Source organism: Rhea pennata, chromosome 14, assembly GCF_028389875.1.
Source record: "Rhea pennata isolate bPtePen1 chromosome 14, bPtePen1.pri, whole genome shotgun sequence".
Classification (NCBI taxonomy): Eukaryota; Metazoa; Chordata; class Aves; order Rheiformes; family Rheidae; genus Rhea; species Rhea pennata.
This window is the reverse complement of record NC_084676.1, coordinates 18,548,224-18,573,959: the sequence shown is the minus strand read 5'-3', so window position 1 is coordinate 18,573,959 and position 25,736 is coordinate 18,548,224. Positions and strand designations below refer to the sequence as shown.

Genomic DNA, 25,736 nt, shown 5'->3' with positions numbered 1-25,736 from the left:
AGGATGACTAATTACATCAGGAGCAGCTGCAGTGCACTTGAAACCATAGAAGACCAGCTGACTCTTACCATGTTTCTCCAGCCAACTGGCAACACCTGAGACCTGCCAGGTAAAAATCGGACTCTGCCCTTTGTCCAAGCCATTACAACTCACTTGGAGAGAAATAAGTAAGGAACAGGGAAAAGGCTTTGCTTCACTGCTTAAGGAGTTACCCAAAGAGGAAAAAAATCCTAGGAGAAATATTTTGGTCCAAAGTAATATTTACTTGGGTGCTTAAAACTTCATAAAATGCCCCGAAGGTCACAAGCCATTCATCCTGCTGTGTATTTCTCTTTAAGAAGGTGCTTGTAAGTAGTACTGGAACACATGTGTGATGAGGAGTTGCCATGGCAAACAGGTTTTGGCACTATTTAAGACAGAGTTTTATTGCACAGCAGAATAAATAAGCATGTTAAAGCCACATACAGTAACTTGTTGGCACATACATTAATGCTCCCAAGGGCTGCAATAACTTAAGCACCCTCCCTTTAAACATTTTTCAGCGTTTTTTCTTTTTTATTGACTACATGCATTTAGTATTAGGGCTAGGAATGTCCCATTTCCACCCCCTTTTGAAGTGAGTAATTGAGACAAAAAAGGAGGACTGTCTAATAAATCATAAAGGGGCATTGTACACAGACAAAAAGGGCAATTTTTCTTTTCCTAACATAGATGAGGATAAGCCAACTTGAGACCCTTCTGTGTGCTAAATCCTGACCTGCTCCCAGTAGGCATACAAGCAAGTTGGGGTATTTATATTTTTGATGGAGCCTGAATAATCAGAAATAGGGTTTCACACCATTCTTTGCAGTTTCTGTCTTGTTATTTTGTGCCAAGCTAGTCCTCTACCACATCATAGCAACAAGCGAGTTACTTCGGCTTTAGACGTTTTATGAACCACCTGCTCTGTTCCCAGTTCGGCTCCCCGTATGCACCAGTGAGTCCCCATCAGATCTGGAAACACAGCCAACTTTGAGAAAGTGCTGCAGGGAGGTAAGATGAAAATCTGTGCCTTAAGAGGACTCAGGTTTGTGGTGCTCTTAAAGGTGAGTATAAATTACGTTTTATAATGAAAGCTTTGGTTTAAAAAGACTTATTAGTGTATTAGACTGGGCTTTATTAGCTGAAAGAGGTTTCGGAGTTACACGTGGGAGGTGTGACACTGGCTCCCTCTTCTGTGGGAAGCAGTAACTTTTCTGGATTAGAGGACTTGGAAGCTGCCAAAAGCAGGCAGAGCCCGCACAGTCTCTCCCTCCCCTCCCACACTGAATACATCAGCATGAAAGCACCTTAGTGGAGACCTGATCGTGTAATGTCCAGTTCTAAGACAAATGATATGGAGAGCTGCATCCTCCCGTGGGAAGTTATGGGTGGGAAGAACCTGAAACATTTGTCCTATATTGGCAGTAGTTGTTTCCTGTCAAAAAGTGGGAAGGTGGCAAGCCGGATGGACCTGATTCGCTTTGTGTTTTACTGGTGAATTAGGAAGTTACTAGGGAAGGGTGACAGAAAGTGCACCTGCTCACTCTAAAGGAAGACTGCAGTCGGTGTTGGCTCCTATTATATACAGAGAAACAATCTGGTTTACATATTCACTATTGCTTTAGCATGAAGACTGTAAAGAGTTTTATTCTCTTAGGGCCCTTTTTGCCTTTTACCACATCAACAAGAAGACTCTAGCAATCCTTCAGCAAGGCTTGAGGCAATCATCAGAACTCCTTGTCTCTTCTGAACCTTCCTGTACGTTTAGCAGTCTCTGAAGCATGCTCTAGCTTCGTGAAATGGGAGAGGGGGGGAAGAGAGGAGTTGATTATTTTATATGAAACGTACATGTTTATAACATCGCATACTGATAGGTCCATTATGAATTACAATTTGCTGAATAAGAGAATCCACAAGGGAGGGATATTACATGGAGAGGGGGGAAAGAAAGGAGAGAGGTGATTTTCATGCTTGTAAAGGTGTCTCCTGGGCAGAAGCAGTGTTGAACACTTACCATTTCCTTCGAGTTGTTTGGATTTGCTTGCAATTAAAGCCTGGTGGAGCTGTCAGGGGCTGTTGACAAATATATTATAACCAACTTAGGTTAAGTGAATGTTACTTAAAATTAATCCACCTCTGCACAGTATTTCTGTTTCACTTCGAAAGAATGTGCCAGGAAGAGTAAGTACAATTCTGACAATGTTCGGAGCACTTCCTCAAGGTGGAAATTTGCAAATAGGGCTACTGTAGTATGTAATGAGAAGCTGCAGGGCTTTCAATTATCCCACAGAGTCTGTCTCTTTGCAACTTGATTGACAGCTAATTATGCCGGTGCCATTTTTTTTGGCAGTGGAATTTAATCTCCCAGATGGAAAGCAAATCAATCTGCCCATCCACTGCAGCTGAGCATACTTTGGCTCAACTTTAATTTATTCTCCTAAGCCTAAGAAGGCTAGTCATTTCAAGGTACAAAAATATCGAATTTCTTGTTAACCAGGCTGGTGAAAAAGTGTGGAAGAGTTGGGATTTCGTAGGCTACACTGTGAAGTGTTGTCACTCTTTGCCTTGTATTAGGAAACAGTGGTATCATCTCCCCTTGATTCCTGTGCGTGGATCCAAGCGAGGGAAGAGGCATTTATGAGTTAGTTGCTAGTGATAATGGTTAAACATGAGTTGTGGAGGCATTAAGTAGGATTCTACGGAGGAATGAACTAAATCTCTGAAGAGCTGAACACCAGAAGGAATTGGTGGCAATTTTCAAGCATTCTAGCCAGCGTGCAATAGTCTGGTTCCCATTAGGTTTCACACCAGGGATATAAATACAATCCTTCTACTTACCTGCGCTCTTCAGGCCTATCAATTATGCTGCTTCCTTTGAGTCGCCATTACAAGTGTAGGTATTATTGTCCTCGGTAAAGCGATCGCAGAGCAGACTACGTGACTAGTTACCGCAGGCTACGGGCCCGATCTTCCAGTGCCCGGGTGCCTGCAGCTGCTGTCAATGCTATCTTTCAGGCTAGAAAAAAATAATTTTAGCTAGGATCAAGGGACAGCTCGCAAAAAACTTGGTATTAACAAATACGGGGAAATTGGAACCTTATTTTTCTACAAACTTTTGCCTATTGGGCTAATAAGGAATCCCCCCGTGTTTCGGCCTGCGGGTAGTACCAATGTTTTGTCTGAGTTGCCATTTTACCTTTCAGAGTACTTTCTCTGAATCCAAAATCTCTCAGATGCACTAAAGGTGCGTACACGGGTTTCAGGGAGTTTACAAGCAAAAATCTTCCTGCTTCCCTTTTTATCTGAAAAAAGCATTTCTGAAAGTGCTTTGCTCACATCTAATGAGTCAGACTCCAGTCGTCTTACACTTGCACAAATACATAGCAACTTCAGTGACTTTTCCTTTGTATGTTTGAAGGCTGAAAGATTACAAACTCTCCTATCTGGGTATTAATACCTATTTTTTATATTTTCATACAGTGCTTATCTTCATGCTGATGATGTTCTTAATGAGCTCCTTGAACGGTGTAATTACGATGAAATCTCGCACATGGAAGCATTTGTTCAAGACAAATCTCTGGAGAGCAGATGTTCTTACATTGTCCCATCAGTGCACTCGTTACCATGCTGTATGTTGTACTTGTTCAATGTAATAGTTAAGAGGGAGCCTAAGTAATGCACTCTCAATTTGTAGCAGGCAAGAGATATCATTCAATGGATCATCACAGTGCTAATTAATCTAGTATATGAGAAGAATGATCAATACCTGGGAAAAAACTGAGTAGAAGCTGTTTCTGAGCTTCTGAACTCAGGCTTGGAAAGTAACATCCTGTATGTTTTGTAGCTGACATTTGAGGTTATAATGCCACTTAAAAGGATGCTAGCTGCAGGCATTTCTTTGAAACACACATATAACAAATGAAGATCCAACATAATCTGGAAATAACCAGCTAAATGGAGCATTACAAGGAAATCCACCGTTCCCACCAGATGTCAGACCTGTCCTTGTAAACTCCTGTGAATGTTGGCATGTCCTAAAGGCCAAAAAACGTAACCTTGTCAGTTGAGCTTTCTTTACCCAGGGGATGAGCTTTTGAACAAAGTCTGACCACTGTTGTACCGGTAAGGCATAAGGACAGCCACAACCTTCATGGCAGGAACCTAGGGCAGACCATGAGTCTCTCGGGAGCTCTAGGTGGAAGCAATGGGTTGAACTCCAGTACCCACTGGCAATCATCACTGTCCATAGGGCAACAGAGAAGTAGGCTAATAGCAGGGGACAGAATTTAACAAACTGGCAGCTGTACAAGTGGTCACTTTCCAGGTGTTTTAAGATTAATCAAAATTAGACAATCTATTTTAATAAATCCATAATTTATTAAACAGTTAGAACAATTACTTGCTCTTGGTTATCCTAGAAGCAAAAATACTAACAATAAAATGTACAGCAGAACAACAACCGAAGACCTCTGAGACCTCAGACAAACACCGTGACTAAAAAGCTATCCTTTGTTTCCTGCCCATTTATCAGAAAGCAATGGAAAATGTGGTTTCCAAACTGCAAACAGGCTGCATCAGTGGGTGCAGCCCCCACTGTATTTCCCTGCCTCACATCACCCATGTTTTATGCAGATTGGTCTTTGCTCGTCATTTTACCAACATCCCACTCTCTTCTGCCATGCAAAATGTCCAAAGTGCCATCTGAGCTGAAAGAGGTAAAGCAGCTCATTCTTACCAAATCCCTCACACAAAGCACAGCTAGGAACACTAGGGAAATTTCAGTCCGGATTGCAGGCCAGATGTGAATGCTAGGGCCTGTTCATACCTTTGAATTTGCCAAAACACTAAAGCCGAACTTCCGAAAAGTTGAGATCCAGAGAGGAGCTGAAGTGAATGGAGGAAGCTTGAATCTTAAATTAATCACTAAATACGGAGGGCTAATTTCAATGGAATGTAATGTGAGACTAAAAGTCATGGCACTAATCATCCAGAAGGCACATCTGCATTACTGCTATGAAATAATCTGCCATTCCCCAATATTTTTTAGACAAATAAAGGTTACATATATGTTATTCATTGCTTCCATTTCTCGGGAGGAAAATTGGACTTAAGGAAATAAGGATTCAAAGAGGCAGATGATCTACACAATTGTTATGAACTCTTCAGAGAAAAAAACAAACAAACAAAAAAAACCCTCCAAAAACCAAAAAAAGAATCCAAACTTGCATTTTTGCTTACTTCCTCTACAGGACAAGTAACACTTCTGTCAACAGCTAATCGCAGCTGTAACCTAGCCTGGCAACTTGGCCATCAATGCAGTATGATAATTACACCAGATCGACAGATCATACAGGCTGACAACTTAGAATGAGAAAACCTTGGGGAGCATAGCAGGCTGTAAAAACAGCGGGAACTTCTGAAGTTACACGCTCTGATGCACCCTAAGGATAGTATTGTAACAAATTTTCTCCTCTACAGTGGAAAAAGTCAGTGGACTGAAAGTAGAGTAACAGTGGAAAACAGGGTTTGAAACACACCGAATGGAAAATGCCATAGGCCACAGAACGCTTTTAACACTTCAAGCATTTAAACCTTTAGAACTGGTGCGTACATTTTAACCTGTGTTTTCAGGTAAGATCCATAGTGGACTTTATTGATAAGAGAACAAGCTATAGAGACCCTTTTACTAAGACTTGTCATTCATGGTCTTTCCTAAATGTGATTAGATTTTTTTTTTTTTTTTTTTGCAAATTGAGCTGGCACAATTAGGTATAGGAAACAAAATGCTATGAAGGTTCCAAAAGTAATGTTGTCTTGGCTGTAATACATGCTAGCAGGAATTCCTCCAGTTTTTCTATTATGCATGTAACCTGATCTGTTACTTTTTAGGTTCTTGAACATGTGCCATAATCTACTCAGGCTACACCATGTGGCTGGGTTCAAGCTTGTTCCTGGATCTTTGGCTTCTCCTTTCCGCTCTGATAGAGCCGGCTGGATTTTGGGATCCCAGAGCAGCATTCTGCAGACTGTGGGAAATACGGGTGAACACGGACAGCCAAGGGCCAAGTGACAGACCCACTAACTCCTCCTCTAGGCAGATTTACCTTTCTACAAGTGCCGGGGGACCAGCTGTGCAGCAGCCTCAAGGTCACCCAGGGAACAAACTGGGTCAAAACAACAGAATCATTGTTTTCACTGCAAATATAGAGAGTTTGCAGGCTTTTGAGTAAACTCCAGGAAGAAGAACGATGCTGGGATTTGTACAAAAGGAGAATACAGTGATACCCCCTATGAGACCAGCTTCAAAATTGCAAATGATTTTAAACAGGAGCAAAACACTTTCTAAGAGCTCTCAGGCTGCGGATCCATCTACTGTGGGAAGTGAAGTAGATCATCCTCACGTTCAAGGCAATGTAAAAAGTCCTTGAAAAATCACTCTGTTCATGTTGGGACATGACAGGTTGGAGTCTCCTCAGGTGGGAGCTCTTCACGGCCTTTCCTTTGTAGAAAGCCTTGAATCCAGTGGAAGCAAACTGCACATCAGAAACAACCCCAAGGAAACATACACTATGTACGCACTTATGGACCTAGTGGCTGACAAAGTAGACAAGATGCTAGGTCAGAAGAAACAAGTCTACGTAATCTGAATTACATTCCTGTTTGCTTTTGGATTTTCTTCTAGCTAAAGGACAAAAGTTGATCCCTCCCTGCCAGTTTGTAAGAGCATAAGGATGGATTTGTTACAGCCCCTTTTCAGTTACTGATATTAACATTTTGCAGTTGAGACTTTAAAGATTACAGTACAGTCCACTCTAGTGCAAAGAGGCCAAGAAGCTGTAAATTGTTGGGTATACTCATTTTGATGTGTATATTCCTTCTCTACTGAAAATACCAGTGCCTCCTCGCACCAAATGTTCACTCAGGACCCCCTTATTCATGTTTTTGCCTATTTTTCAATCCTTCTGGTGACATCTAGTGAAATTTGTGGAAAGTTGCAGTCTCAGTTTTCTGTAACTATGAAAGTCAATGGAACTACAGTAACATAAGCATTTCACAATTAAATGCTACACTATTTCACTAATTTCATTTATTTCCACTTAAACTACTGTCTTTTAAGGCTTGTGATATCAGGTACATTTTATTCATTCTTTAAAAATCTTTTAAGTTTGAGCTCACAATATGGCCAAACATTTTATGTGTTTGAGGCACAAAATTAATTTTCTCTTTACTCCTCTTAGCTTTGTGTACTTGTTTAAAATAATTTATTTAAAACATTTGAACATTAGTATTTAAAATAACAAAGTTATTTTAAAATTTATCTTCTGCTGTTCCTGTTGTTCCTTTACAGCAGTCCATACCAAAGTTACAAATATCCAGAATTCGATGCAAAAATACAAATTCTTGCAGGAACTCCAGTTACACATTTTTATTATTTGGTATTCAGGATACATATCTTAGTGAATTCTGAGTTTACTGAAACCAGTGAGTCAGACTCAGTTCACTCTTTGCTCTGGATCAATCCAGAATGAATGCTAAATACTCTTTCATCAGCAAATGAAGTTTTCAATAAAAATCAAAAACGTATGCCTACTATCTAGAAAGTAGGCTGAAGCCTTCAAAGGAAGAACTTCCCATTCAGAGATAGCATTCATATGAAATAGCTTTTGAACATGTAGCCTCTTCTTTCCTAAAGTACAAAAACAAGTGGCTTCTGTAAAGGTTTATGTTGGTATGGATTTCAGCTGTGCAAACTATATGGCAAACAGTACAAACTGGGCTCATAAATACTTGGAAAAAATACAAAACAGCTTCAAACAGACTAATATTAAATTACTGGAACTAGTTCAAAAACTCCCAGACTTTACTTGAATCCTGTATCTTGATTTGTGTAAACCAGAATGACTTAAAAAAAAAATTACTCAACTACCTCCAAAACCCAAAGGAATAGTGGAAGGGTTTGAAAGAATCTATACAGTGTGTGCAGGCAGCGAAAAGAAAAAGAAAAGAAAAGAAAAGAAAAGAAAAGAAAAGAAAAGAAAAGAAAAGAAAAGAAAAGAAAAGAAAAGAAAATGTTTGATTGCTCACTGGAAAAAGATCTGATTTGGAAAGTCACTCAGCATGCAGAAATCCAGCGAATACCTGCAAGACGCCCAGCATCTCCAAGCAGTGCACTGGTTTGGATTTGGTATTTTGTCATGCTTTTCATAGCTAACTGTTCAGAATTTATAAAATGAATGCTTAAGAGAAAAATTAATTCAAATACACCACCACCAACAGTTCAAACATTTTACTAAATCAATTCACACATTTTCAAAATTGTAAATATAATTAAGGACAACAGGGCTTCTGTATTTTTTCTTCCAGATTTATCATTAAGACAATAAACAAACACAAATTAGGTTTATAGCATCTGTTCTTTAAAAAAAATGAAAGGAACGCCACTCAATGTATTGATAAAGCACCACAACACAGTTACAAAATAGGGTCTGCCTGATTCTTTCACAAGTAGAAGACTACATACTCCTAACAGCTTTCTGCTTCAATCCATACTTCATTAAAATAAAACTATAAAATCTCCTAGATTACACTAAATTCAGACGATGCCTGGTATACAGTGCATTAACAGCAGTAATGCCAACTATCAGTGCCAACATAAAACATTTTAGAAAGAAAAATAAAAAACAAACCAAAACAAACAAACAAAACCAAAAAAACCACTTTTATTCCCCTAAATGAGCAAAATTTAAAACGAGGGATGCTCTGCTTCACGATGAGTTAAGGATTTGGGGAGGAGGAGGATGACAGGTAAGTGGGCTGGTACTGCAGCTTTCTAGGCTTAGTTGGCATCTAATTTGGCCATTTCCTGCACATATATCCCTATACTCTCACTGTCAAAGAGCACAAAATACACCGTCTTGATTGAAGAGGACATTGTTGACACAAAATAGCTGGAGATGGCTTTCAGGATCAGCTGAGCAGCCGTTTGCTTTGGGAAGCCATTTCTAGTAGGAGAGAGGGGAAAAAAAAAGGAAAATCAAAACTTGCCAAACAAGCATTTGGTAGTATAACCTTGCAAGGAATGCTCAGGATCTTCTTGTATGCAGCACAGCAAATAAAGCTACAGAGCAAGTGTTTACAAGCTGAATTAGAAGCTACAAACTTGTTTGTTTAGGCAGGACTTAAAATGTTCAAACAATTTTTAGAAAAGGGTGCTTGCAGAAAAAAAGCACTTCCAAAATACTGGAATATAGAGTCCATACTCATTAACAGGTTGAACCTTACAATATCTGATGGCTCAATTACCCTCCTTTGACAGACAAGTAAACCAATGCCAAGCAGGCTAAAGGATTCATGAAAACTGCATATATGTTAGAGTTGCACAGTTAGACTTACCCTGAAAAGAGACCAACCATTAAAGAAGAAAAACAGAAAGGGATACGGAAAACAAAGTATGAAAAGATGCAAAGAACAAAAATGACTTTACCAGTATTAATGGTTAATAACATAGTAAAACATTAAACAAGTTACTTATACAATCTTGCTACAGACTGAAAATGAAGAGAGAATGAGTTCTGGTAGTTTGGTAGTGAGAAAAAACACTGGCAACAGTGCTTTCTCAGATGACAAATTTGTGCATGGCTGAATTTCAGAAAGGTATACACAGCCTGGGGACACTTACAGGCTTTTTCACATTTACATCTAGTAGCTGTTGTCTGAAAGTCTCATCTAATCTTAATGTAAGCCAAACACATGTAGAATGGCTTGAAAAAAGCCACGACCTGAACTGTAAGAGAGTTTTATAGGCTGTGGTTAAAACCTGGAATTACCCTTGGTAACTACTTTGAAGATGGTCGAGATGACGCAGGCTTGCCCTAGCTTTGCTGAGACAGCCCCAGTGAAGTGCACTGCAGTAGTCAACCTGAAGGTGATGAGATGTGATCGTTCTGCTCAGAATAGTACCCCAGTGCAATTTGAAAGAGCCCTGTTGAACATCACCTGGTTGCTTGACACATGCACACGTACACATACACACTGTCAATACTCCCTGTTAAAAAGTGTCGATCTACTTGAATCTTTCTTAGCTGTAGGATAATAAGGAGATAGTGAAACCATTTTCATAAGAATTTTCAATACTCAAAGATGGATGGTACTTGACAGCTGGAAGTTTAATAACAGCAGTATTTTGTCCATCTTTCCATCCATTTTGTCCATCATTCTAATTCCATTAATTTAGTGATTTCTTTTCCTCCTTTATCATAGTAGATGAATTTTTAGGAGAGGGAAGAAACAATAGCTGTTTTTGACTAAAGCTATAGTCACCTGAAAGCTCGCAGAATGCAGCTACTGTGCAGAGTATGACAGTCTATGGAACTAATTATTCTGTCTGTATTACATCTTCCTAGTATCTGTTGCTCATAATTATATATGGCAAGGATAAATTTCTCAGTAAGCAACTGCAGTGGGAAGGGTGGCACAGTCTGAGTTAATGATGCGGAGGGTAAAGTAATCTCTCTGGAAGATCTTCTAGGCTTATACAATGTCCCTTCTGCCACTGGTCACAAGAGGACTATGCTAGCCAGCAACCTCAGCACAGAAGCTCTTGTTGGAAGAGCTCATGAAATTAATGCTGCTTTTTTGGAGGAGGAGGAAGGGGAGTCTCGTGGACAGCAGCAGCAGAAAACCAGCAGGCTGCATGCAACTGAAGTAGCATGAACCTCTTTGTGACAGGTCTGATGAGTGTGATCCAGTCTTCTAATAGAGTTGTGCGTGACAACAATACAGCAACAACATTAATTTAATGAACTTGTCAGGAAGAAGAAGAGAAGTGAAAGGAGCAGAGGAAAGGCTTTTAAAGATGCATGTTTTCCTGGATTGTAAAGACTATACTTTCCAGTTACATAAATTCACCTTTATTTCTCTACAGACTGCTACCAATGTTTCACCTTACTACAAATTATATCTTCTTTCTCCCTCTCCTTATTGTAGTTCAGACCAATTTCCTCATAGAAGCTACTTATTTCTGTACAAATCTCCAAGCTCCCCATCTATTAAATAAATCTACATTACAGCAATTAAACTGTAGCTTTGAGAGATTTATCTTAGTTCCAGCCCTCACTAGGCTACTGGAATACTGTAGTGATGGAAACGGTATAACAAGCTTAAAGAATGCAGAAGAATTCAGAATCTTCTACTAATGGAAGTTCTGCCACTGAATTCAAGCACAGCATGCAATGTCTCCAAGGAAGAACAGCAAACAATTACATTTTTCTTTACAAGGAAGTTTAACAAGGGAAAGGGAAATGGGGGAAATAGAGATGTCATTTAACACACCTTCTTTTAGACTATAGAGTGTGATACTGTCCTATAATACTGAGGAATAGTATTAATACTTTGCAGATTACACACACAGCTGAGTTTCTTAGTGTTTGCTCTTCAAAGAAGCAGGGCTAAATTTGCCTCTGGCTTTTAACAGGTGCAGTATGGCTTGGCATTTGCTCACTGGACATTCACTGAACTCTGATGATAGAATACTGTTATACTCTCCCTCTTACTACATGCTGCAAGAAGCAAAATGAGAAAGGCAACTACCTATGTCACGGACCACTTACTGCACATTACCTTACCATAAAATACACTTTAAGAGCAATTCTGTGGTAGTGCTGCATATAATGTGATACTATATATGCTTCATGAAGATAATGCTTGTGATATTTCAAAAATGATGACATGAAATAGCACATGCCATTTCCCTCCTTTCTGAAAATACTCTTATTTTTTCTTTTACTAAAATTACTTCTACTTAAATAAAGGAAAGCAAGAAGTATTGTGAAAAAACCCGTACTTTTCCAAAGGCAATTTAGCTGGTCCAGGAAGAATTAGCTATGTGACAGGGTAACCCACTGAGAGCATATTTTGGACACAGAAGCTACTTCCTACTGTTGCCTTACACAGAGGAAAGGGCATGGAGTCAGTATGCCTCTGCATTCAATCACTTGCTATTTACTTAAGGATGCTGCATCCTGGCATATATTAAATGGGCCTTCAAGGAATTTTGGTGCTGAGCAGGAATAGTCATACAGGTCAGCATCAAAATAAGGGCAAACACTGAGAGGCTCAAAGGGGACACTGAAGCTGTATGACCTTCACTCCAGTAGTGTTCCAGCAAGGTGGTCACAGCAGAGCAAATGGCAACAGAGCTGCCTCCAATTTCAAGGAGGCATGCACACATGGAAGCTGGTTAGGGCCAATGCCTCAAAAAAGGGAAAGAGAGAGTGGAAAAATCACAAGTAGGACGCTGACCAGTGGCCATGTGTGGGCTGCAAGAAGCCTTGAGTCTACTGGTCTGAATTAAATTCTCATAAAAAGGCAGCCTGAGACTTTAGCCAAGCCAGTGTCAATTCAGATCAAAGTCAGAGCCTCAGAACGAAATTCCCACTCAGAGCGTGATTTTATGCTCAATCTCAAATTCTTCTTTCCCTGTTCTCCTTCTGGCCCTACCAGAGTGAACTCCAAGCTACCTTTGTACAGCACCCAACTTGTGCTTTCCACAAGTTGGCTGTGGCTAAGCATCTGGCCCACTGAATGCTACAAACATGCTATTTTATTTCCCCCCATGATTTATTTGAACTGCCCTCATGTAATCCCGTTCCTCAACCATAAAAGAGAATGAAACTGTTTATGTGGGTTTATTGGGTGATGTCTGCTTGACAGATGTCTGTACCAGAACAGCTGCATACATGTGCTGTCTTTGGCATTTGCTGTCCTTAAAAGCTTTACTTTTTTATGCTTTTGACTTTATGAAAACAAGTAGAGTATTGTCAGAATATATTTTTTTCTTCAAAATTAATTTATGCTTGAATATCTCTAAATAAAAAAGGGAAAATATAAAACCTCATGTATTTCCCAAGGCTTGTTGATTCCTCTCCATCATTCAAAAACATCACTTCAGTTGGCTTGAGTGAGAATTATGTGCATATGCCAAGTTGACAACACAGCCACAAATCTTGTCTGTCAGTAACCAGATTTGATAACAGAATGTGAATCATACGATTATTCAGGGTTTCATCATGTTCCAACACCAAACAACTACTTCACAACGACGGTTGTGAATGGTTTCTTACTGGAGCTATCCAGTGAAAAAAGGACTCTAGGGAAGATACTTTATACGGCCTCGTTTTAGACATCTAAACAAACTGTTCCACAGACACTCTATAGTCAGTGGAGGGATATAGTTTCTCCCCAAAAGCAATTCAGAGACCAGCCTAATTCAGTTGTGCTGGATTACTGTCCAGAAGAGCTCCTCTTTTTAATGACTAGTCAACTAACTTGACAGCTAATTCAGCTGGTCAGTATGAATCCTACATTTTCTCTATAGTTCTACAAAGCTGGCTTATGTTACCTCCTTAAAATGTCATTCATGTACATCAACCTTTTTCTGAAGCTCAGTCTGATGCAAGCTGCTTAAATTTATTGTCCCAGTGAAACTTCTATATCTTTCTTGGCATTCACCCCAAAAGCTCAAATAATACTTTCTGCCCGGCACAGAATATGCAGGAATTAATCTCATGTTGCAACATGGCACAATGGGAAGAATATTCTTGCTGAAGAGGACCAGCCAACTTCTTCTACGGCAAATTCAAAGTTGTTTAGGGTTAAATACACACTGTAATTCAGCATGAATTTGGTCCTTGGTCTTTATACTGAGCCACCATTAAGGGCCAAATGGTCCAGCTGCACCCCTCTGCCTCCCCAAGAGCCTCTAATTAAAATTATAATCCATATTTAGACTTTTAGGAATGTGATCCAATTTTCAAAGGCATTAAACGTCCTATCACAGCTAGTGGACCTTAACTTTAGACTTTGGCTTTCAAAAATCTTGGCAAAGACTTTAAGGCCTTTTTTTCTGGAAGAGTTCCATGATGTAAACTGCGTGGAATTCAGCTTATGGATTTTGGGAGAATGCTTGAAGTGACTCTGCAAATCTTTAGAATCAAGGCATTTCAAGCCTGATGCTTAAACTAACGCTAAGACATGTCTTCTGACTATCCTATGTAATGCATATATAGTAGTAGGTTTAACTATGCAGTAAAACTAGGTTAAATAGATCCCTTTTCTTCATGCTGTCCTCCACATCCTCAATTTATATGAACAAACTGATAGAGTGAAAAGAAGTCTTTTAATATGCTCTTAAAAAGTATATTAACCTATGTGTATGCTTTAAGTTTGTGCAGGATCATTGCTAGACCTGCCAAAGTTAAACTAGGATTCAGGAGAATATTCTAGGTTCCATGTGCAGCTTGAATGAATCTACAAGAAATATTTAATTCAGGGAATTGATCTAAATGAACAAGAATAGTGTTATTATTGTAGAAAAAAAGAACTGGAACATATGTGATGGCATTAGAAAATGTGACCAGTTTGACATCAAGTACAGGGTTTGCCTAACAGCCTTACCTGCCACTGCCAATTGAAGGAAATGCAATTGATTTCAGCTTCTTTTCATCAGCCAGAGCCAAGCAGTTCTTCACTGTCTTTTCCAGCAGCTCCTCACATTTGTCTGAGCCCCAGCCTGGGCTATTACAGTGGATCACAAACTTTGCAGGCAATCCATGGCCAGCACTGACAACAGCTAGTCAGAAACGAAAGTGAAATTTAATTGCTTTCCTCTCATTAGGATTAAAAGAGTGCATATGTGATTAAAATAGCAAACAATTGACAGACATTCCTTTAGCCCCTGTGAATGTTTTAGATTACAAATCACACTGGCTTAAAATACAACATGATTACAGAGACTTTGCATTTTCCATTTCCAGCTGCATTTCACTGTGGTAATTTATAAATCATAGCTATAATAGAGCTTATTTTAGAGAGAGTAAGAATTCATGACTGACATCAAAGGAAACACATTTATACTGGGGATTGTGCAAACTTGTGTAATGTCTAAGCAGAAAGGCAGTAATCTGTCAGAATGTAAACCCATTCAAAGGATGATCTTGCTTTGGTTCTGATTTTATTGCAGAGCTACAGTAAATGTCAGGATAATACACTGCTAAGAGTTATGACCTCTGTGCCCTTTAGCTATTCTTGCTAAATACACAGTTTGTTTAGTCAGCTTCTGATCAGACTGCAGCCAAACTGGGATCAGTTCAAAGCTATTGGTGTTCTGCAAACTGGTAAGGAAGGCTAGAAAAGAGGTGAATTATTTAAGATTTTTGATTTCTGAGTAAGTGTAAAGGAGGCATTCTGGGCCTGGTTTTATTCAAACTTTTTGTGTATGGGTCATCTTAGATTGCTTAAACAATGTCGTTTTCTAGTTTTCCTCTTTCATCATATTTTTTGACAGACTGTTGGACAGGAAGCATTTACAGATTTGCAGTGTTTGATCCACTCTGCTTATATACCAATAGGCAAGGCCTTGTATGTACAGAGAACTGAAAGTGACTTTTTCACCATGCTAATTGTATATTATCCCATGATACAGACATGGATGTGTGGGGATTAAGCAGACACGGGAGAGCCTGCAGCCAAACTACCAGCAGTCAGTCAGTCTCCAGAATAGTGGCTTTCTCCCAGCAGGACATATTCTGGATTCACTGTTTCCCATCACAGAGCAACAACAGACTGTGCTCTGCCTGCCAGAAAACAGGATAACAGGATCATTGCCATTCTGAACTCACAGGTCTGCGGTTGCAATTAAAAACTTGTAACTTTGGTTTGCTAAAAGAAGGACAGAAGAAAAATACTCTTTTCACAAGCTCATGGAACAAAAACCATGTAGTCTCAAAACAGCATGCACTGAACCTTCACAGAGCATTAGCCCTCTAAGAGGCTTTGGGATATAATCATACATGCTCATAAATGTATAGGTATACACAGGCATACACATATAGGGATCTTGCTTCTTTAAAAACAATAAAAAAAATACTAGTAATTAAAAAAAATCAGGTCTGTAAAGGTACTTAAAGGCCAGAAATTCTCTACTCCATTCTGGAATGTTTATGAGGCATTTTGCTATAAAAATATCATAGAAATAACTCCTGGAGTCTTATCATCACATATGGATACTATTCTGTAGCTGCTGCAGAAAAGAAAAAATAGACTTTCTCATGTGGCAACATGACTGAATCAGAATTACACTAATCAGAAGTGTAAATTTTAAGGGACTTTGGAATCACATGCATTTATATTTTTATAGGTTTGTAGATTCTCAACATACTGAATAATCTTAGTGTTAGGCAATTTTAATTTGTCATAATGTGCATCTAAAACGTTGGCAAATTCAGAATACATCATAAATCCAAGAAAAAAACTAATAAAAGCAGCTGACATCTCTCTAGTCAGATGTGGAATGCTGATGATATCTTCATACTGAAAAATAAAATATTGTATTGATACACATCACCAACTTCAGTATTTCTGAGATAGGAGCGTTTTCTAGGGTAGTAATTAATTAACTCATTAAGATTCTGTTGAGGACACCTCTAAATTATCAAAAGCAATGCTCACTTATTTCACATAAAAATATTCCAAAAGGAAAAGTACATGATACTACTTCTATTAAAAAAAAAACCATGGACAAATTCTGGACTAATTACTATTATATGCACAGTAAGGATCCTGGTTATTGGTAGACTAAAGGATATCCATATAATTGAGAAATCTGTGGAAATGAGTTGTGTCAGTTCTACTCTAGAGCCCTCTAACATGTCTCTAACAGTCAGTTTCTGCTCCCCCTCAGTCTAAAACTGCCAAGATGGCCTCAAATGTGAGGAATGAATTGGTGGCTGAGAAAAAAAAAATCTCTCTCCATTTTGAAATCTAGTTTTGAGAACACTTTGGCCTAGCTACCGGATAGCTTGATAAGGAATATTGTACAGAAGTGAGCCAAGAACAGGCGAATAATTGATTCTACATTTTTTTGCAAAACAAGAATTCCAAGAAAATGTTATCAAAAATTTAAATGAAAACCAAACCAGGAAGAAAAAAAATTGCATTAAACACCAGAAGTAAACAGTCATAATTTCTCCTGTCATAGCTGAAGTCTTAGATCTCCTCCTCAGCTTTAGTTAGAATTCATTTACAAAACTACACGCACTATATTTATTTTCACAGCATAAACACAGATGGCAGAATCAGAGTTCTATATGAATAACATGTATCAGCAGTTTCACAGATGGTGTAAAATTACATACTGTGATTTATCAAACTTTCCTACTCTACTTTACAATATGATTCTCAGATATTACACAGATTTTGATAACAAGACATTGAAAAACCATAAGCTTTTATAGCGATGACTAAACAAGGTACGTAAGCAGATGCTTAATTTTAAGGAGGTGCTTAAGTTTAGTCATAGTCAGAAAAGCGGACGTTTAACAGGGTTGAACTTCATCTGTTCATGAAAATAGGCACCTAATTAACGTATGTGTGTGTCTATGTGAACAGCTTCTTCTTATTTGTAACATTGCATCACTATACCATTTTCCAGATGCCTTGATATGGTTACTTGAGATGCTATGTATGCATTTTAACATTTGAGAATACAAATATCACATAACCCAGCAATACTGTCTGGGGATAACGTGAACCCGAAGGGATTCTAACACAAGCATTGTGCTGAAAGGAGCTTGGTTAATTTACTGCAGTGAAGACTGCAGCACACAGCAAGAACACGCTGCCCACCGTGCTCATTTGTGGCCCCCCGAAGCGCAGAACCTCACCTCCAGCTATGTCCAATGGTCCGTTCTTTTTGCGAAGCTCAATGACAGCTTCCACAAACTCCTTGCCGCCTTTCTTTTCCAAAGTGCTCCCTGAACAGAGAATTGTTATTTTACTCCTCTGATCCCAGGCTTCCACAGCACACATGTGACTAATCATTACTTGCAATTATATAATTCTAGATTTTTCTGCCCAAACATTTTTTGGGGACTGCAAAGTAAGATCTAAACCTTTTGGGACTTCAAAATTAGCTAGTCATTAAAAACAACAACAACAACAACAAAAAGAAAAAACCAAAGACGACAACCCTAACAACCCAAAAACCTCACATCTGTATCCCTTGCTAACATTCTCAGACTCTGATTTTAATGTCACTACATCTGACACGACATCCCTATCTCCTCCTTTATCACGAGCATCTGTTAGTGTGACATGTTCCAGAAGAATGTACTAGCTCAAGGGTGTTGAAGGTTCATAATTCCTTCCCCTAAGATTCATTTCCCCTCTCTCTTATAAATTGTTTTAAAGAGCCATTTGCCACAATAAGAATTTGAAACTCACCTGATCTTGGTCCCTGACCCCAACAGGTGGCACCAGGAATGAAACAGTCTCGTGAGTGCAGCGGGCTGCTTTACTTGGTAACTGCCCAGCTTGTTGAGCCACCTTTAACCAAGAGGAAGAGCCTCAGAAATAAGGAGAATCTCTAAGGAACATATTCCTCCAATGAACTTCTCTAACTACTGCTAAGGAGCTGGACAAAGTCAGTCTGGGAAAAGAAGAGCTGTGCAGTGTTTCAGGGCAACCAAAAGGTATGCAGTTTACAAAGGCAGTCCATCACTAAATGGTTTAGATCTTATTTTGCAGCTCTAGTTTTAGATAGTAATATAAAAAACAGCCCAAGAAAGCATTTTCCTAACTACATAAGTATCCCAAATAAATTTTCACTATGCATATTAATTATAAAGATAGATAAGTAAGAAGCAGTGGAATCATAAAGGCTCTGATTTCTTACTTTGAAAACTGTTTTCCAAAAATTCAGAACTACGATCTCTAAAAGTCAGGACATTTGTTTGGTGAAACCTCTTACTTTCACTGACGAAGAAAGAAAAACTGCATTTTCTGATGGAAGTGCACATACTACATGCCCAAGGAAGCAGAGCCCCTCCTCCAAGATTTAGTTAACTAAATAGGGTTATAGCTCTAAGAGCACTGCAAGATGTTTCTGCTTTGACATCACCGTCAATTTTTTTCCAAAATGAACATTAAAAGCGTGTTGAAAATAACTGAACGTACTTGTTTTTTCACTTAAAAACTATGAATCATAGAATCAGTAAGGTTGGAAGGGACCTCTGGAGATCATCTAGTCCAACCTCCCTGCTCAGCAGGGTCACCTAGAGCATGTTACACACGGTTGCATCCAGGTGGGCCTTGAGTATCTCCAGAGAAGGAGACTCCACAGCCTCTCTGGGCAACCTGTTCCAGTGCTCTGTCCCTCTCACAGGGAAGAAATTCCCCCTCACGTTCAGGTGGAACTTCCTGTGCTTCAATTTCTGCCCATTGCCTCTTGTCCTGTCACACGGGTCAACTGAAAAGAGTTTGTCCCCGTCCCCTTGACACCCTCCCTTCAGGTACTTGTGCACATTGATAAGATCCCCTCTCAGTCTTCTCTTCCCCAGGCTAAAGAGGCCCAGCTCTCGCAGCCAATGTCTAGGACCCTACCTCTATTTTTGCTATATATAGTCTATCGTCTTTGGGGTAAAAAGCTGAAGATAATTTTTTTTAAAAAGCTTTTATTTTGCTTTCTTCATAACTAATTCACAATGAGCGTTTGCCGAAAGCTGGATTGCAAGGTTTGGCTGTGTAGGTCAGAGTTTAATTTGCTCCTTGTAATCATTTAGCTTTTTTTATATAAACACTTTGGTCTAAGTTTATTTAGACAAACTCCTCACAAAGATTTTTCCGAAACTCAAAGTTATCTATGCCTGTGCAACTGAGCGGAAGACACTTTATTACAGATTGCTGAGATAAGACTAATGTTTGTATTTGTAGCAGAAAAGTGTCTTAAAAGAGTGTGCGAGGAAAAGAGATCTACCCCCAGAACAGAGGTGCTGAGAAATACGTTGCATTTCAAAAGCATAATGCTATTATATGCCAGATAGCCTGATATACAGTGCCTTTTGCTGAACCTGTTTAATAGATACAGCAAACACTAGGATTTTGGAAAATCACTCTGACAAGGAACGGATGGGTATGGATAGGGACAGTCCTCCATTCTAGTTATATTCTTGCTGTATATATTCCTTATCAGTCCAGTTTTATATATATATATATAAACTCAAGTATATATATGTACACACACACATGTATGTATAGTCCAGTTATATTCCACTTGAGTCTGTGAACTCAGATCAGCCCTAAAACACAAGACATTTTCAATCCTTAATATCTCTTGTTTCAAGGGGAAACATAATTAAGCTTTGCACAGACCTACAAACAGAAGAGATCTGTTAACCAAGTTATTTCTCTGCCATTGCAAAGCTGTTGCACATTTAATGGAATTTAGCCTAGTTTGGTTTAATTCAATTTAGAAAGATCAGATTTTTCCCTTCTACTGGGAATTAATTTATAATTAAAAGCAATGAACAACCTAAGCAGCTTATGTCACATAAATTTAACTCTCCTTGCAGTTCTGGTGCAAAGAGCAGAAGTATTTGGTGTGAATCAGTGGTGTTTTCTGCATTTAATCCACAATGATGTTCTTTTTATAATTAATAGTGAAGGTTTACTATGAAATTACATTCAGAACAATGTTGTATATTAGCTCCATCCCAGAAAGGACATACTGTATTTTAACTATTTTCCACTACATCAGTAAGTTTCTTGATGGAAGTCTTGCTTCACAGCTTCAAGGTTAGTAGCTTATTTACTCATAGGCATAAATATGTGTCACTCCCATGAGAATTAGGTCATTATCTCATGCTTTCCAAGCAGGCATTGATATCAGTGTTGAAAACAGCGTTAGCAGAAATTTAGGCTCTAACACTCTCAAGATAAGCCCCCAATACATTTAAATTGTTAGGGAAAAAATAAAAATTAAAAAAAAATTTAGATGGGTAAAAGTTAATCACTGGCAGCTAAGCATTTGTGCACTTCTATTCTTTCTTACAGCAGTCAGAGGTAATAGGAACCTACACTAAAGTATGAGCAGTGCAGCTTTGAGAATTTTCTTTGTAGGGTAGCTTCAAAAGCATTTCTTTGTCAAAGGATAAGAGACAAGCACATTAGCTAAATGAATCTGACAGACCTTAGAAGCATATTCCTGAGATACAGGGTTATTATGACACTTTTCTTCTTTTAATGTCTCTGCCTAAGATTGTTTAGCCAGCCAAGTCACAGCTGTTCTTGCTTCTACAGGATATACAGAGCTGCATTTGTCCAGGCATTACTCAAAAAGCAGCTCCTTCAGAAAAAGCAGGTGTTGCAAAACCTGCCAGCTCAGCAGGAGAACACACGTCCCTCCAAGCCAATACTGAAGCAGTGCCTCAGGAAAGAAGGGACACCATTTGCATAGTGATGATGAGGTTAAAATAAGATGTAAAACCGAGGCTAGGATCATGTGACTTTTTTTGTAAAATATGGTAGGTCATCACCCTTATCAGCAACTTTTTTGTTCAGCCCAACTTCTGATTCGCCTTCTTAAATTACCAAGGCAGTTCAACAAATACTGTTAACCATTTATGAAAACCTTTGAAATACTGCACTGAAAGGTGCATACAGGGGCATACTAAGGTAAGAGTTACTCAGGGGAACCATAAGATACTGAATTAAGACTTCTGTCTTTTAGTCTATCATGCCTTCTCTCATCAGTGTAGTTCAGATGACCACCTGAAAAACATATGTAGCAACACTAGACATGCGTGCCTGTGATTACAAGGGCAGCTCAGCAGGACTGTGAAGGTTAACTGTTCCACAAATCGTGAAAAAACTAACTGATCCTAAGAGTTCAAAAATTCCAGATGGGTGAGATCCAGCATGTCAGATGTGAACATCTGAAACTTGGCATGAAGAGAGTGTACTGGAACCAGTCAGAAATCTAAAGATCAAGACTCAAACTTTATTCAAAACAAAGTGTTTAACATGTCAAACAAATAATGCAGCAATTCATTTTCCTTGATCACATGCCTGTGTTGAACATACTGTTCTTGCACTTCAAATTTTGGTGGTGCATTCTATTATTACTCTTCAAAGTCTAATTTGATGATAAAAATCAGAAATGTCTATTGAGTTTGCACTTACTCATTTCTTTTTATTATTGGTCAGGACTGCTGGAAGCGAGAAATGAATGCAAATCTGCATAGCTACAACAAGCTTGTGGCTGCTGATTTACCATGCACACACATACAAACTCCGCAGCACTGAACTTTCCATTACCTACTTCACCACCGGTGTAGAAGTCAGAGTTTGTCGGGTGAACGACAGCATCACTGTCGATCGTGGCAATGTCAGCCTGTACAACTTGCAACTACAACAGGTAAACAGATGTATATCAACCACGTTGGACAGAGACCCAGCACAGGCTCTACATTTACACATGTACCAACGTCCATATTTTCCTACCTTTACACCTCCAAACCTTGCGCCAAAGGAGTATGCTGAGTTGTGTGTGCAGGTGTGTGTAGAGAAAGGGGTGTAGGGAACAGGAAGAGGAATATTGAGCATGACATGTTCAAATAAATGTTAAAATGACAAGTCAGAGCAATCACATGAGATCATTTCCAAAGTTTTAAAATCAGCTAATACCCCATTTCACTTTGCAGAAACCTAGAACAACCAGTACCCCATAGCGCATGACACTAAAATATGGAATCTGTTTAAGAAAGAAATTCAGGATCATCAAACCAAACAAAATAATTAGTTTCTCCACTTTGTCAGCATCAAAAAACTGACAGGCACTAATTTTAAAAATCACAATGTTTCATGACTTAGTTTCTAAAAATGACAGTCTCCTTCATGTGGAGAAAGCCACATATTTGCAGGCAGGATTGTACTGTATTCTCTTTAAAACTATAAATGATCCATCTCATACTTTAGAGGTAAGACTTATTTTCTAATTATGTGTCGGGCATACAGTTTTTCCTATAGCAGAATATTTTTTAAATTTTGCTCTTTATACAAGATACTATCTGTTTGGGACAGATATAAAAATACAAACATTTATGAAGATGGCTGATTCATAACTTTGCCGTCTTTTATCTTTTCCTTGTTAATTTACACATGTACTTTCCGTTAGGAAAAGCAGTAGTAGAAGAATTAAGAGCTGTATCACTGAGGAAGTTTTAAACATTTCTTTTTTACTTTTGATGAAGAACAGGCTGTTCTCAAAGAAGGATTTTTAAAAAAAAATCTGAAACAAGTGAGAAGCTTTAAAAGCGATACACACCAACTGTCTATCTTCAAGTTTTGTGTTGCTCTAATATCGGTATTTGTTTTCAGCAGGATGTGAAAGTCACAGAGAGGAAGCAATTTAAGCATAATAAAAATAAATTATTTGACTGAATTAAATCAAGGTAGAAAGAAAATTTAGGTGTAATTAATTATTTAATCATCCCACTCTACAAGTTGCTACGCCTGCTCTGAATATCAGGAAAAAAAAAACAACAAAAAAAAACCAGAAGCTGCAGTTAGGATGGAGAAACTGCTTATTTTGAAAACAACCTGACAAGAAAGTATTTTAGTCCTCAAAGAATCCACATAAGAAACCACCCAAAATAGCTAACAGTCACATATGATCATTATGGAAAAGAATTTAAATCATTTTAATGAAAATCAACTTGAAGACTAGCAATACATGCAAATATTCAGATTTGGTGAAAAGTCTTTGGAATATAGTTCTTCAACAGAACAAAACTCGGAAGATCTGAATTTCTGCTTTTAGTTTAATGTGTGAAGTCCTAGAGAGTAAATTCTGGGTTCCATAATTTCCATGTGACCGTTAGTTGTGTCAACCCATGCCCCATTTACCTAGGTCATCTTTAAGGTCAATGTCAGCATTGGTAGGATTGATAATGGCCTCCACCTCGAAGCCGGCTAAATTACTGATTTCACTGTGAATAAGGTTCAGCTGAAAAGAAAAGCATGAGGTGGGAAATAACAGGACAGCTGGGAAATCACAGAGAAGCTGCAGAAAAGTGAGCTTTGCAACACAGATGGAGATAGCATCACTGCAAACAAATATGCAAAATAAAAGGCAGGTTGTAAAGGAGGGTTATTATCAAAAAAAATTCAAACACAAGACTCAAACACTGTTTACTCTGGAAGAAAATGATGTACCTGTTAACAAGCTCTATTTTGGCTTTATGCTGGCCATTATTTGAGATTCTTGTTTTTGCATTATAAAAGGGTATATGTTTGTCCTCAAAGTATAGAAGAAAGATGCTCCAACCCTTTCTTATACATCAGCTACAAGAATGTGTCATGACTGTTCAGAACTGAAACTGGATAAAGGATGGCCCTGCTTTTTTAAACCAGTAAACAAGAGCATGTCTTTGAGAAAACAGGCATTTGTCTTTGTAGATAACTCTATCCTAACAAGGGGACATGCTTATTCTTTCCACATTACTGGTCACCATAGTCTGTATAACAGTCTCTTCAGTTTCATTTGCACAGTTCTGCTGCCTTTGTGGAATGGCTGGTAAAGTACTTTAAATAGGCTCTGTTATGTATTTATCATTTATAATATAGGTACTCTGCAGTCCAGTGGAGACCTTTTATTTGCTTTATTCCCTCTAATTATTTATGAAAATAGCATTTTTAACTCCACTCACTACTGCATATGAGCTCCACCCATGTATTTTAAGCAAGTCTCCAAATTGTTACCTTAATCATTACAGAATTAGGATTTATCATGGGCATATAGCAAGGTGAGGAAGTCAGCAAAAAAATCTAGAGATTAGCCTCATAACTGCACTTCATGTTCTTAAAAAAGTAAAATTGATGAAATATGAGAAAGTGCAGATTTCAACTTCTAACAAAACAATTCAAGTAAGATTTGCAAACTATTATATAAAGTCAGAAGTCAAGTTCAAATGAGAAAAACAGACTATCAATGGTAAGGGACTGACACTGCCATAACATACTACTGAGCATGTTTTTTGTAAATGCTTAGAGGTGTAACGCGATAGCACGATTTGTTTACTACCGAAAGTTTGGGTGTCTCATCACAGTCTGTGATCCACACCACAGAAACAATTCCATAATTTGAGGCAATTTGATCTAAAGTCCAGACTCAGCAAAAGTAAAAACGGCAGCACACTGGCAGGTATGTGGGGAAGCTTAAAGCCAGAGGTTTGTAACACTGTTTTATAGCCAATGTTGGGAAGCCTGATTTCACACGCACCAAGTTTACTATCCCCAAATTAAAAAACTAAAGTGCATAAAATCTTCCAGACTCTTTCATATGTGGAAGCACGTTATCTACATTATAGCTCATGCTTATATCCACAACCAGCATGTACACGCATTTAAAATGATTGTTTTAATAGCTGATTAGGCAATATGGGAAGCAATTATCAAAGAGAAAGTTCTTTGCAGTTGATTTATGCAAGTCCTGAAACCAGCTGAAATTAAGTGACACTTTCCTTCTAATCCAAAGCCCAGTGAATTCAGTCTATGAAGTATAACATTTCAGTGTAACAAAATACATTCAGACATGGCAATTATTTTCATCAATAGCTGAATTTCAACTGTTGGTTTGTAATCCATTTTTGTAAACTTAACTTTCAAAAATCTTCTCCATGTGTATGTGAATTTACTAACATGGAATATGTGAGTCAGTTCATGAAACTGGTATGACTGAATGGATCATTTAAGGAGGCCAACATTCATACGTTTAAATTTAATGAAAGAAAGCATTTCCATTTCATTCATGTGATTATATCAATTGCCCTTCTTTTTCTTTTTAAAAGCCTGCAATTTCATGTAACTTGCTTGAGTAAACT

The 25,736-nt window shown here is 38.4% G+C and overlaps 1 protein-coding gene across 8 annotated transcripts in view; it reads right to left on the bottom strand.

Moving 5' to 3' along the window:
- Nucleotides 1-8,293: 8,293 nt before the first annotated feature.
- Nucleotides 8,294-25,736, bottom strand: part of LOC134146668 (core histone macro-H2A.1) — a 53,552-nt gene continuing 36,109 nt past the window's right edge. For 2 of the 8 annotated variants that reach the window (XM_062587107.1, XM_062587106.1), the window contains exons 6-9: nt 23,761-23,860; nt 17,742-17,831; nt 14,476-14,650; nt 8,294-9,023 (exon numbers count right to left, since the gene is read on the bottom strand). In XM_062587107.1, coding sequence (XP_062443091.1) covers nt 8,858-9,023; nt 14,476-14,650; nt 17,742-17,831; nt 23,761-23,860 — 531 coding nt within the window. In that variant the 3' untranslated portion in view covers nt 8,294-8,857. Of the gene's footprint in view, nt 9,024-14,475; nt 14,651-17,741; nt 17,832-18,300; nt 18,403-22,170; nt 22,262-23,760; nt 23,861-25,736 lie in introns of those variants that run through there. The other 6 variants (XM_062587109.1, XM_062587108.1, XM_062587110.1 and 3 more) reach the window with 5 other exon arrangements.